The 13,927-nt window shown below is 37.8% G+C and overlaps 3 protein-coding genes across 3 annotated transcripts in view; 2 read left to right on the top strand and 1 right to left on the bottom strand.

The window, feature by feature from the left end:
- Nucleotides 1-280: 280 nt before the first annotated feature.
- rcvrnb (recoverin b) lies at nt 281-1,256 on the bottom strand. Its single transcript, XM_030775643.1, has 3 exons — nt 876-1,256; nt 503-614; nt 281-399 (listed from the first exon to the last, which is right to left on the bottom strand). Exons 1-3 carry the CDS (start codon nt 1,254-1,256, stop codon nt 281-283), a joined length of 612 nt encoding a protein of 203 aa, XP_030631503.1.
- A 1,066-nt stretch (nt 1,257-2,322) lies between these two features.
- On the top strand, nt 2,323-5,174 carry pts (6-pyruvoyltetrahydropterin synthase). The gene is made up of 6 exons (XM_030773937.1): nt 2,323-2,515; nt 3,001-3,080; nt 3,222-3,244; nt 3,452-3,508; nt 3,737-3,807; nt 3,952-5,174. Exons 1-6 carry the CDS (start codon nt 2,421-2,423, stop codon nt 4,073-4,075), a joined length of 450 nt encoding a protein of 149 aa, XP_030629797.1. The 5' UTR covers nt 2,323-2,420; the 3' UTR covers nt 4,076-5,174.
- Nucleotides 5,175-8,056: 2,882 nt separating this feature from the next.
- LOC115812612 (myosin-16) overlaps nt 8,057-13,927 on the top strand; it is a 34,267-nt gene continuing 28,396 nt past the window's right edge. Inside the window, exons 1-2 of the mRNA XM_030775095.1 lie at nt 8,057-8,140; nt 12,737-12,901. Coding sequence (XP_030630955.1) covers nt 8,057-8,140; nt 12,737-12,901 — 249 coding nt within the window. The remainder of the gene's footprint in view (nt 8,141-12,736; nt 12,902-13,927) is intronic.

The following is a 13,927-nucleotide window of genomic DNA, read 5'->3' as shown; positions in this document are numbered from 1 at the left end:
TTGCGGATTATTGCTATTAGCAATTGCTATTAGAGGTAAATGAGAATATATGTCTTTCCTGTTTGTGCTGATGGATGGTCATCTGTTCATTTCATTTGTTGTAAATTATTTTACTACTCATTTCAAGCTGTAAAATATTCCAGATGATTTGATTTTTCTTTTCTAACATGTAATCAGATATGATTGTTCTGTGTGGTGTAAAAGTATACACAGAAATGTAAATAACAACAGTTTAAAAGAACCTTATTAAAGCTGATGAAAAAAACTGTAACCTCAAAAGTTACTGCTTCTTCTCTTTTAGCCTCTCTTGGACCTTCTGTGGTTCGTCAAATTGGATCAGTCTGAGAATATTCTTATTGTCCATCACTCCTTGAATGAACTCTCCTTCTGTTATTTTATCTGTAAAAGGAAATGAAGAACAATGCTGAGAATAGACATCAGTAACTGTAGCAGCTTTCAAATAACTTTAAACCTTAGTCAGTGAATTGAAACAAGCTCTTACCATTTTCTTTCTTCCCAAAAAAATTCCAGATTTTATCTGTTCTTTTTTCAGGGGTGTTTTCATCATCAGGGAGATTTTTCTGGTCTTCTTTGGAGATCATGTTGAATATTGACTGCAATATTGACCATACACAAACAGATATAGTACTATTGTTAATACTAGTAAAAAAAAGAAATACTGATACAGTTTACTATAGCAGGTTAGCAAACAATCATTTGCAAAATTAACAGGGTTCAATTTATTTATTTATTTTTTGTGTTGACACCTTAGATCTTTCGAGATGTGACATAAACTGTTGGTAAGTGAGTGGATGATACAGGATTACAAGGTTACCACATTTTAATGAACAGCAATGTTTTTCTTAAAATATCACCTTGACGATTTCGTGAATTTCGTTCTTGGTTATGGTACCGTTCCGGTCGACGTCATACAAGGCGAAGGCCCACTCAAGCTTTTGCATGGTCTTCCCAGATGAAGTGAGATGCAGAGCCACAATGTACTCCTTAAAGTCCAGGGTGCCATCGCTGTCCGTATCAAAGCTTCGGAAAACATGCTGGGCGTATGCTTTTGGGTCAGCGTCTGGGAAGAAACTGGCATAGATGTTCTCAAATTGCTCCTTGCTGATCCGACCGCTTGGGCACTCTCTCAAGAAGGTCTGGTACCAGGTATACAGCTGCTCCTCACTGTATTTTGTGTTTAATTTCAAGTCCTCCAGGAGCTCTTTAGAGAGCGAACCACTTTTACTGTTCCCCATTGTGCACGGTATGGTCTTGGAGGTGAAGGCCTCAGTCACTTCTTCACCGATAGTTCTGTGCAATTAAGTGGTCAGCTATTTAAACGCAAATTCGTATTGTTCTGGATTAAGAGGGATGGATTTCTCACACTGGTTAGGCCATTTTTTGATTTGATTGAAGAGCACAGTTAGACTTTTTCCTGGAACATATCATATTAGATAAGGAGTTAGCCATAAGAGATTAACCTTCTGGGCTTATCTGACAGCAGGAGACCTCCTGATCTTATTTAATACATTTTGATTAAATTGCCATACGGTTCCACACAGTTGCATAACTCACCTCTTGTGGTTGAAACCTATCGCATGCAGCAAAGTACTCCATTTCACATTGCTTCTTTTGTTTATTGGTAATACATATTAAGTCTAACTGAAAGACTTTAAAAGACTGACATAAACTTCTGTGTGTCATACAGGGATAAGACTGTTCACGGTTGGTTAAAGGCCCAAACAAGTATGACTGCATCACGAGCCAGTAAATGAGCAAGAAATAATTTATTATTCACCTGATTTTAATGTGCTGTGTGAAAAGACATCTAATATGGCAAAGTAAGAATATAAGACATGAATAATTCAGACAATATGAATTGAAATATAGAGATATCCTGAAGTTATGAAAATCTCACACAAGATCATAAAAAACAAATACTATCGTGGTATAATAGAATAGTATGTATAAGCTACTACTATGATAGTTGAATTGTTCCTGATTCCGTTCTCGAACATTTGCTCATTAAAAATAAATAAATAAATAAATAAGTGAATGAATGAATGAATGAATAAATAAAGGCTTAAAACTCCGGCAAACAAGATGAAACATGTATTTTAATACGATTAGTAAAATTAAATTGAATGATACACTGCTTATTTATTTAAGCTCTTTTTTTAGTCATTTACCCTCTGTTTTAACATGCTTTGAAAATGTTAATGTCACACTTTAATCGGTTAAATGCTTGCGTATGCTTATACTAACGTTCCCGGATGAAGGCGGCACCCTGTCTGTCCCAATCAGACTGCTGCTTTTTAATAAGTGTAGTTCCATAGTACCCTGCTAGCTTACGATCTTTCAAAAGAAACATTACTAATAAAACAGTGTCACAAACAATAGTGCAGTCTCTTGAGGGTACAATGGAGGGTGAAACAAATAATGGAAGCGGTGTTGCTGAGCGTATATGTTACATTACACGAGTGGAGAGTTTTAGTGCTTGCCATCGCTTGCACAGGTAAATACTGATGCTTTATTTTCCTGTCAAATAATGGGTATTTGCCTGTTTTTAGAGCGTAGAGGTGATCTGAATTAGTATCTTACGTGAGCACAATATATCGCTTAGCTCTGTAAAGGTTGCGTTTTCCGTAACTGCAGGAGTAACCAACATTATATGCATCGAATTGCACGTCATCTATAGTTTTACAGTGCACAGATCTTACGGACATCAGTTCTACAAACGGTGTACAGAACATATGTGTACGTGAAGCTGCATGTGTTGTTAAGCTGTGACAATTTAGAACGAGATTCTTGAACGTTGCTTTGTGTGATCCCTCATAGTCTTAACAGCTTGCTACGACTGAAACCTGTTGCGTTGACCCAAGAGAACTATGGGAGTTGTATTTTTATGCAAATCTGATGTCAACGAGAAAGGTCTTTTTTGTGTGATTTGACGCTGTACGCTTATATGTATTTTTATGTTTGATTTTTATGTCTGTTTAGTAAATCATTAAGTGATGAAGAAAACAAGAAGATATTTGGAAAATGTAACAACCCTCATGGCCATGGCCATAATTACAAAGGTTAGTTCTGTACGGAGTCACTGAATTTTACTGCCAACTTCTCAAGGCCACCATACACAGATCCTCACTCAGATTTGACTGAATTTTCACCATTTTCCACCTGCATTATCTCAGATAATTGTATATGTTCTATCTTTTCAGTTGAGGTGACAGTACGAGGAAAGGTATGCACTACATGGACTATGTATATTTCTGAAATATAATTAATATTTGATCTCTTACAAAGTATGTCATATGAGCTATTGTGATATACAGCATTCAGCAGTGTCATGTGCCAGGTAGTAACAGTGGATTCTCACCAGTGTGTAGTCTATAAATCGTCTTTGTGCATCCAGAGAAACCTAGAATAGCTGTGATTTATCTTTTCACAGATTGACCGGCAGACCGGCATGGTGATGAACCTCACCGACTTGAAACAATACATAGAGGTGAGATCCTTTCTGTGGCTTCAATGAAGTAATAAAGTACTTCAAATATCATAGACCACACCAAGATTTTGGAGCATTTTGTAAGTATATTGTTTTGAAGTAAAAGGTTCAACAACGATACACTGCTTTATTTTAAGTTCTTTTGAGTGTTGAATGAATAGCATGAATAGAATGAATAGAAAAAAGCATGAATAGAATTCACATATACATTTTTCGTTCAATTTACAGCAGGCTATCATGAAACCGCTTGACCATAAAAATCTTGACAAGGACGTGCCATACTTTGCCAATGTTGTTAGGTATGAGTCTAAAACTCTTCCAGTCACAAAATTATGATTCATCTGCTATACATTATGCCCAAATTTCATTACCTTACTTCATTTATTTGTTCTGCTTTCTTAACTCAATTGTGTTAATGCGTTTTTCTTGCTTCTTCTTTGCAGCACGACTGAAAATGTGGCCGTGTATATTTGGGACAGCTTAGTACATTTGCTCCCCCCTAACATGCTCTATGAGATCAAAGTGCACGAAACAGACAAAAATATTGTGGTTTACAGGGGCGAATAATGAATCAGTGCCCTGTGCAGCTTTTCCAGTTGAATACTGTAACTGCAGCTCAGTAGAGTCCCTGTTTTTAAGACTTTGTCTGCATTTAAGTGTATTAAGTTACTCAGTGAAGGTGGCACATACAGGGAGCTGCCAGCTGTAATGATTCGCGGAAATCACCGAGACTTTGTCTCAGCCAATGGGCCACGTGAGGCTGATCCAATTAAACTCAGACTTTACAGCAGTTACTGTGAAGCAACTATTTTCCAAATTAGTAAAGAATTTTACTTTCTTTAGTATTCCACACTGAATAGTTTTATCAAATGTGAAAAATGATATAGCATTCAGTAAAAAAAAAGTTCTAGTATCAGCTATTGTGGTTTTTGTTAAGAAATTAATATAATTGAAAAAATCCTCCTGTTTTATTTAATTCCTGTCAGACAGATGACTTTAATGACACCAACAGGGGGCATTCTAAGAGCTGGTATTTTTTTTTTCTTCACTTTCTTTTTTTGACAGTAGCAAATGCCAGCAAGACATATTTGAACTATTATTTTCCACAGCTGGATTTGTAAGTAACCAATGAAACACACACACACACACACACACACACGCACTTACTTTTATCCACTTGGAAGAAATGGAGGCAGAAATCATTGGGGCATACAAATCACTGTAATTATGCTAACCTGACTACCATGTTGAGCATAGGCAAGCGTTATGTAGAATCTCATCTTTTAATCTCATAATACCACACTTTTTCGTTTTTTTAAAATATAAATTTATACTTGCTTTTTACTGTTTAAATGTGCCTCCAGTACTGGGAAACATTAATCTCAGCAGTCTGTGTTGATTTATGACAATATCTCTGGTTTTCTCTTGAATGTTTGGAAAATTCTCAGCAGAGACTTCAGTTGACAAGAAACAACAAATGTTCCATGATATATTAACCTCTTAAATACATATCTGTGGGATTAATGTAATAATTGCTCTGTCAAATGTATATTTTAAACCTCATAAACCAAAACTGAAATTACACAGACCAACTTAGTAATTTGTAAAGCTGTTGTCCACTTTTGAGTTTTAATAAAATATATCCTACTAATTAGGATACCAAAAATTGTTCCAGTAAATCTTTTACTGTTGTTTTATGTACTCACTGTTGCAAGAACTGTAGTGCTACCAAAATGTAGCCCATTAAACCCTCAATGCAGCAAGTACCATTTTTGTTGTCCATTTTAGTTTTTTTTTTTTTAAACTTTGTGTAAAGATATGCATAAACATTCAAGCAGTTCTACGTGAAATGTCATGCAAGCGTACCGTGATAAAAGATGACACCAGGCCAAAGTTGTAATCAGTGTCAAAGGGGAAAAAAAAAAGCATAATTATGCTTTTCCAGACCGTTAATTTATCAGATTCCACCAAAGTGTCGGAACTGCCAACCTGGAACCATTTTTCTCTCCAATGATGGCATCAAATAATGCTCCGAGAAAACATAAGTTAATAAACCCTATAATTAGATCCAGCTCGAATATAGTGAAATTATAGCAATTAAAGAGTAAAAACCTTTCATTAGAGTAGTACTTCATGAAAAGCTGATAGTGTTAACATGCAGAGGTAGTCTGCAAAGCATTTTAGAAGAATAAGCTTATGAGGACATTTGTTCTCTACAGTAACGATCATGTCCAGTGGTAGACTTTGTTTCTTAGGGGTGACTCATCCATATATAACATCTGGTGTCATAGAACTAACATGCCCAAGCAATGCCTAAAATGTCATATTTGCACATGATCATTCCTTTGAAGTGGAGCATGTTCTAATGTGGGTTAAATAAATGGTCCTTTCTAGATGTATGTGTAAATGGCAGTGGGTATGCTTGAGAGAAACAGTCGCTGTTTATCATTTAACATGGACGATAAACCAAACAAGAGACACCATTCAGTGAGATGTGGCTGGATGCCAGGGAGCAATCTTTGCCTGATGAGCTGGCCTACCTTCAAGGCAGCACACAATAAACTTCCATCAGTGTGTACTCTCACTTGCTTACTCAGATACACTAAAGCATTAAATACTGTTTAAAATGTTAGATTTATGTGGCATATCCAATGTCGTGGACTGTCTTGGATTTGAAAAATATTATTTAATGGAAAAGTTCAAATTTTTGTTTCCCCACAAATTCTTCCCATCCTTAAAGGACTCTGTCTCAGGGCATTTAACAATGTCCTCACATTCCCCTGGTTAGAATCCCTTCCTAGAAATGTATCAGGCCACAGATTGGCTAGTCTGAACCATTGGTCTTCAAATCTTGCACTGTTTCAAGTTAAGGATGCTAATGCTAACATCCTGAAACCCCACAGACACAGCTGTTGGGAACCCATTAAACCCATACCCATGGAGTTATTTTAAGTTTAAAAAAAAAAGAAAAAAAAAAAAACAACGGCAAGAAGCAAATCTGCTTTTAACTTAATTATTTAGTTTGTTAAGTAGCTACCGTTTCAAGATAGGCCAAAGAAATAATAGTGCTTTAATCACGAATCTCTTTGTTTCTGTTTACTTTAGACTGTCTCTTAAGAAAACACTCTGTACTTACGCAGATAACTAAGTACGGAATGGTGAAGCTGTGTTTGCCCGTAAAAGTACTTTGATCATAACGGTGAAATGTAAGGTCAAGTAGAGTTTCAGAGGGACTGCTTGACCTTGAAATGACTCTCCTCTGCCAAATGACATTTGTAACCCAAATAGATCACTCGGCTGGTTGTCGTCTCCGTGTGCCTGTATAGGAAATCATTGTTCAATGGGGTGTACGGAGATGACAGATTTAGAATTCCCACGAGCACTGGTCGGGAGCGGGCTGTATTTTTTTTCTGCTCTCTAATCATATTTTAGGACAGATGGTTTTAACGACATTGCTTTAATGAGAGTAAAGATCATACATAAAATTGAAGGGAATATGTATCATTTTTATGGGTCCTTTCAACAATCCACAGGTGTTATGAAAAAAAAAGAAGAAGAAGAAGAAGAAGGAAGTGAAAAGTGTCCACAGAATATAACGCTGCTGACGCTAAAACTTCAGGTGCCATTCTTCTCTTTTCGTCAGACTTAAAGGAACGGGTAGTTTCTGTTGTTAAGACGACTCAAATTCAAGCTTACGGTGCCTGTCTTTTCTTACATGTTCATCATGTTCTTTATAAATATAATTTCATGCTTTCTAAGTAGCTCTCTGAGAACAGGTTGTCAGACGTGTTAAGTTCAATCTGAGTTGGACAGAGTGAGATGAACGCTGAAGAGCAATGTCAGCACTTGATCCTGAGTCAGACAATCCACACCCTCACAGTAGGAGAACTGTGAACTGCTCTTAAACGTAAATATTTTGCTATGTGCTCAAGTGCATTTCTTTTTGAATAGCCAGCCCTGGCAAGAATACGCTGACTTGGTTTGATTTATATAAACTTAACAAACATTTAAATGTTTATCTGTAAATGTACAAATAAATATCTGTCACATTCATTCCTGTTGATATGACTGTCATGACTGCACGGAGTGCGTGACACCACTTGTTTGGTTTTAATCATTGACAGGATTTTTTATTTCTCTACGGAGCTTTGGATATTATCAGAGAGTGTAATCAAATACTCATTAATAATCTGCAATAGCGAGAAATCCCCTTTAATGCATCCTTGTTAGTATTACTTTTCTTTTTTCAAATGAGACGTTTGGAACAGATTTCAAAGAGATGGTTTGTCCAGCAGGTAGAGGGTTAACCAGCTTGGAATACTGTGCAGGAGACTTTTTAGGCTGTGGAGCTGACAGTGGGTGGTGATGGTTGAGTGGGGAGGTGTTGGGGAGTGTGTTGGAGCTCGTTCAGTGTTCTCCCTTTTGCGCCGGAGTTCCCTCCCCCCTGCGTGTGGGCATGCGGCACCGCTCGGGGTCAGGTAACAGAAACTTCACTTCCTCTGTGAGCGTGGAGGAAAGCAGGATGGGGAGATTCTGCTCCTGCTGAGGATGGAGAAGAGAGTGTGCGTGATCCAAACTGACTTTCATCAGTACCGACCCATCATTGGCCTCCACGGCAAGCCTTTGGCACACGTAAGTCTGCATCTGCTCCTCTATATATAGCTCCTCACTTCTGTTATCAAGGCTCCCCCCGCCCCTGCACACCTGTGGGGAGGTCTGTATACATACCTTTTTATTCACTCCTATTCCTTTCTTTCTTTCTTTGCTTGGAGCGGGGTCTTACACATTCACTCAGGTGAAAGGAAGAATTCATTTTTCCACTTTTTCAGCGGTGAAGAATAGAAGGCCTCCCAGTGTTTACCTTGAGAGTGCCTTTAGGACTGTCAAGTGCTAATGTGCAGACTAGAACCAGACTCACACATGCGCTTCAGGAATGCAAACATTTAAGAGCAGCACATAGGTCAAACAGGGCATGTGAAGCTTCTGATGAGTGACCACAATCCCACCTTCCCACCTAAAGGTTGAAAAACAAGTCTTTGATAAACGATGTGGAGACAGTTGAAAATGTGAAAAAATTAGCAGCGTAATCTATTAAACTGGTGCACTCTCTCCCTCTCTGTACCTGAATCTCTCTGTTCTCTCCCTTTTCATAAAGATTCTTTCTGTATTCTGTACTTTTAGCCTCATAGTGGTGGTTTGAAAGCTGGTATCAGATCCTTGTCTCCCTTGGGGAGATGCTTTTATGGTCTACCTGGTTTTGATGTATGCATGCCTTTATAGTTGACAGTATAGATGATAGCATCAGAAATGCTTTGATGTTTTTTAGATCTAGGTCAAAATATAATTTAGTGGGTAACCATGCATAATTTGTCTTGAAAATTTTCTTGTCTAAATATAGTGTTCAGCATTGCTATTATCTAGTTAGTCAGGGGGAAAATCTTTACTAGCTGGATATGATTTTTAGTGTAGGGGTTTCAGACTAAAAATTACCTCAAGTTACTTATTGTAATATGCCACCAGAAGCAGTACAATGCCCTGAGGAATTGGACAATAATAGCATTAATACATTTGAGAACTCAGGTCTATGATCTAACACACTGTTAAAGTCATAACATGATGATTCAGACAGACACAGATGTGGTGATTCCAGTGGAACAGATTATAGTCATGTCTGAGTCATGGCTTCATACACTTCTGTTGTTACTTGTCAGTTATATACTTAATAAATGTGTCTGTGTGCATGTGTGTATTTTCATAAGTTTCTATGTGATTGGTCAGTTTTTCAGGAATTCAAAGAGTTATAAGTTCAGTTTCAACTTTTGGCTAAGTGATCACAAATGATTGTCAGTGTCATGTCAAGAGTCATGTGTAGACTCTTCCATGCTTACAAAGCCTCTTGATCACAAAACACGGCAAGGTTTGGATGGATATCGACATCCTTGTAACAAAGCTAAAAATCAATCAATGTTCTTGCACTGCACTATAATGTTAAAGTTTATTTGTTCATGGTTACAGCAAGATAGTGAAGAACTGAGGCCTTGTAGAGTGAGAATGAGAAATGTGTATCCAAACAATGGAAATACATTTTTTTTAATTTACAATATGAAGATGTGCCATTCACTCTGTTTATAAGCAAAGAGTGGGCTGTTAGCCTCCAGGAGACTTGCATTGTATAAATGCTGTTCTGTTCGACCTGATTCAGCCAATCAGGTTGCACACAAAACCCTTTGTGTGGCAGATTGAATGACGTCTGATCAGACCAAAAAAAATCTGCAAATGCATGGCTGTCCATGTAGAGGTTTGTCTACCCTAAAATGAGTAAAATTAAGTTATCAGATATGATTGTTGTTTAACTGTCACAAATACGTTGTAATATAATACATACAGATGCACAAGTTGCTGTAATCGTCCAGTGATCTTTTCACACGGCTTTATCCTGCAGGCTCTCCCAACATGTGGTTTGCTTTTTTCCTCTGCAAGCTGATTTGTTTAATCTGTTCATTGGTTTTAAACTCGTTCTGATTTTGATAAAGCTCGTTTGGCAAACAGGCGATATGTAAGGATATTGAATCGGGCTAAATTAATGTACACAAAAGATTTTAATTGCTTAACAGCTGCTCCAGTGCCTGGTATCCTGACCCTCACATCTGTGTCACCTCCTCCGACTTGGAATGCAGTGTAGGGGAACAAATTTATTTGGAAAACTTCTGCTCATGATCTGGGACTTGAACAATTGACTGTGAAGTAAGGAATGTGCTAAGTCTGTTTGCCAGAGGGACAGCATTTAACAACTCTCAAATTAAATGGAAACTTCAGTTATATCTTAACAATGTGATATGAAACAAATAGCTTAATTTAGCTGCTTTGACACATGTGATTCTGATGTGACATGTTTTCCCCCTCAAATCAAGTTGAAACGTGAAAACTTTGCAACACAAACTATCCTATTCATAATGCCTTGAAGGGAATACATTGTAACTACTGGTGAAGTCCAGGAAATGTGTTCTCACAACAATTGTGCAGAAAGCAAAACAAAGTCTCTGATTAGCAAGGACGATACTCAGTGACGCATCATAAAAGTATTCCCCTTTTCTTGTTACTTTGAAAGTCCAAGGAGTAGAGTCAGTGGATAAAAGCTGTTAAAACTTGGACTGTTTTGTAAAATATTAAATATGATGCATGGCACTTCATGTTTGCTCAGGGACAGTCAACTCTCATGTTTTGGTGCAAATATTCAGAGCACATGTATAAGCACAGAAACGCATATGCATACATACACTTTTGACATTTTGCTGTTATGGGAACAAATGGAAAATTGTACTTTTAATTATACCTGAAAGTAAAGCCGTATCCTAACAATGTACTAATTATGGTATGTGTCAACATGAGATGTTTTTCTTTGGAATTAGAGAGTGTTAAGCAAATGACAGACATTTTTCAGTGACACAGATAGCTGGATTCAAGCTGTAACAGGCATTTTTTTTTCCAATCTGTTGTAAGATTTTGTTTTCAAAACTACCTCTGAGTGAGCTTTGGAAAATTAGTGCACATCTGTTTTTCCATGCAATGAAATGCCAAATTTATGCTTTGCAGCTTACCCAGAATTGCTTGTTAGATACAAAGAGAATATTACCAAAGATTGATTGACCTGCAGTAAAAGCAGATGTCTGCCGTGGGACCGAACTCAGAGCTGCTCTAGACTTCCAAGTTCAGCAGGTCCAATAATATGGCAGGGATTCAAGATGCCTCTTTGCATATCTGACTGGCTAAAAAGACAGGGAATTGAGTTTGAAGGTCACTCTTTTCCATGGATGGACAAGGTATTGTTTGTCCAGACAGCAACTTTCAGCATGTAGCTGTACTATAGTTGCTCATATGTGCACAATGACTCCAAGCTTATGTCAGTTGGTAACTATCTGTGAAATATTTTGCCCAAGCAATTAAAAAGAAAAGGGCAACTTTAGGTTTTTTTTTTTTTTTTTTTAAATTTTGCTAATTCTCGCATAGCCTTCTTGCATAGCCTTTTTTTTGCCTCAAAGCTTAAGGACAGAGAAGTGCTTTTGACTTGCCATGAACTTGTTCAGGTTTTTAGCTGTCGATGAAAACAGTGATTTCTTAGTGTTGGAGCACAGATGTGTAAATCTTGCACTCAACCCAATTCGCAATGTTGATATTACTTCAAAAGGTGCACCTCCTGAAGCTGACTGTTGGTCTTCTGTAATGATTTACACACCCACTTGAGACCTGAACCATTCGTATATGTTTGTATTAGTGTTGTATCAGTGAAAGACAGACTGTAGAGCAGGAAATATAATGTGCTGGGATTAAGTGGAGCTTTGAGTACCAGTATCTTGAAGATTGAGAAGTAAATTCACAGTGGAGGCCCTTTTTTCCCCCAGCAAGGCACTGTTAGATTTATAATGGGGTTAATGTTTTAAGTGAAGCTATAACTAGCTCACACAATAGGTTCATACAACTAGTTACACAGAGAAAAGCTTTGGACAATGGCAGTCCATAAACCTGATATAGTATAGTCCATAAAATTATACATCCTACTAACAGCATTACTATTTCATGTTTATTTAGCCTCTATTATTTCAAACCTTCTCAGTGAGACTGCTCAGTCACCCTGGAACTTTTCAGCTCACAAAGAAGGATCAACAGGACTGTGAGGAATTATCGTCCTGCATCGCTGTGCGAAAGAAACCGCTATTCTGAACAGGTCCAGAAAAAGAGAAAGTATTGTGTTTCTTTTATCTTTGTTGGCCTGAATATTTTGGATTGGATTTGTATTTGGAAATGGTATAACTGATTGGTTGGAGGATTTTTTCCCCCTGGAAATTGGGATCACTGAAGGAATATCAGACAAATTCCTTTTTTGCCATACTGTATTTGTACAGTCTATCATCAGGAACAAGGCATGATCACTTCAGCAGATGTCCTCATACCTTTACCCAGCTACTGAGTTCACTGGGGCTCCTAATACGCTTTTCACCTCCTTAACTCACCATAGATTCCCTAATACATTACTAGAAAACGATTGTTTTTTTGTGTTTGATTTTTTTTTGTTTGGAAGGATCCCATTTCTGGAGTGGGAACTGTAACAGTGGAAGAAATTTTATATTGTTTTGAGTTGGCCAAGACGCCCCATGAGCTGGAGGGTGGGAAAGGAGGGGGGGCATCGAGACACAAGTGAGTCTGAAAGAAATGAATTTCTCCACTACTCAGGTTAATCCACTGCAGAAGTGTGCACAAGCAGGGATGAGAGAGAGAGAAGAGCTGAAGAAAGCGATTGAGCAGGCGGACCGACTGCTCTCCAGGGTCCGAGAATTAGAAGAAGAGAACTCGGCACTTTGCAAAGAAAAGAATGAGGCTTTCATTAGGATGCGAGCTGTAAGTCAATCAGCAATCTCATCCACGAATTGTTTACTTTCCTCAGAGTAATGCTTGAGGTCTGGGATACATTCTGTGAGTATTAGCTCTTTTAGTTGATCCTTAGGTTTTAGATGAATAGTGTAGTTCCCACTGTTTTCTGCATGATAAGGAATTTTAGGGTAGCAATTATTTAGCTTGCCTAAGGGATAGTTTACAGTACATAATGATACGCTTCCCAGCAAATGTGGCAGCTCAACTCTCTGTTTCTTCAACTTTATTAGAATGTTGATAGAGGTCCAACAGTTTTATTTCAGAAGTTGCTTAGATTGTTTTATTGTGACAGTCTCGCTCAAGAATAGGCAGGCTTCCGTGTTTTTTTTTGCCCCAGGCGCTTTTGAGATGAAGTGTACACTGGCAAGTTCTTGTTACACTAACTGATAGGCTGGAGTGATTGGTTGGGTGGCAGAATCCACTGTCACATTTTTTGCTTGAACACTGGCATGCTGGGCTGAAATATGACTGACTCTGTCAGGGTGACGGATTTTGTTTTGGGGAGGGAGAGAGGCGAAGCAGCACGTCTGCCAGCGTTAGCTGAAATGCCACTGCATTGAGAGGCCAAGAAATGTGATTATTTTGCTGCTGATTGCATTAGCAGATACCCTGGTCTAGCCACAGCTTGAGTTTTATTCCATTCAGTATGGAACTGCTCTAAGCTTTCAAAAGTTTCCCTTATTTGAATCATTTACTACAAATATTGTGAAGTTTATTTAATTACGTGAAAGTCTCGTAATGATGAGAGATTCTTGATTGTGTTTACTGGGGTGGGAGTCTTTTTCATCTAAAGTTTTTTTTTTAAACTCTATTTTGTCCACTTTGGTCTCTCCAAGAGTCTCAAGGGTTTATTCATCAGATTACCTTCAAGTCCATCTCAGTGGGATAGTGTAAAAATGTGGAACTGAATTCAGTATAACTTCTCCCTCTCACGTTTACTGGGCTTTTTTTTTTTTTTTTTTATAAGAAATCTCCCCATTTTATTTGAAACAC

Source organism: Chanos chanos, chromosome 5 (genome assembly GCF_902362185.1).
Source record: "Chanos chanos chromosome 5, fChaCha1.1, whole genome shotgun sequence".
Taxonomy (NCBI): domain Eukaryota; kingdom Metazoa; phylum Chordata; class Actinopteri; order Gonorynchiformes; family Chanidae; genus Chanos; species Chanos chanos.
This window is presented reverse-complemented; position numbering and strand designations above follow the sequence as displayed.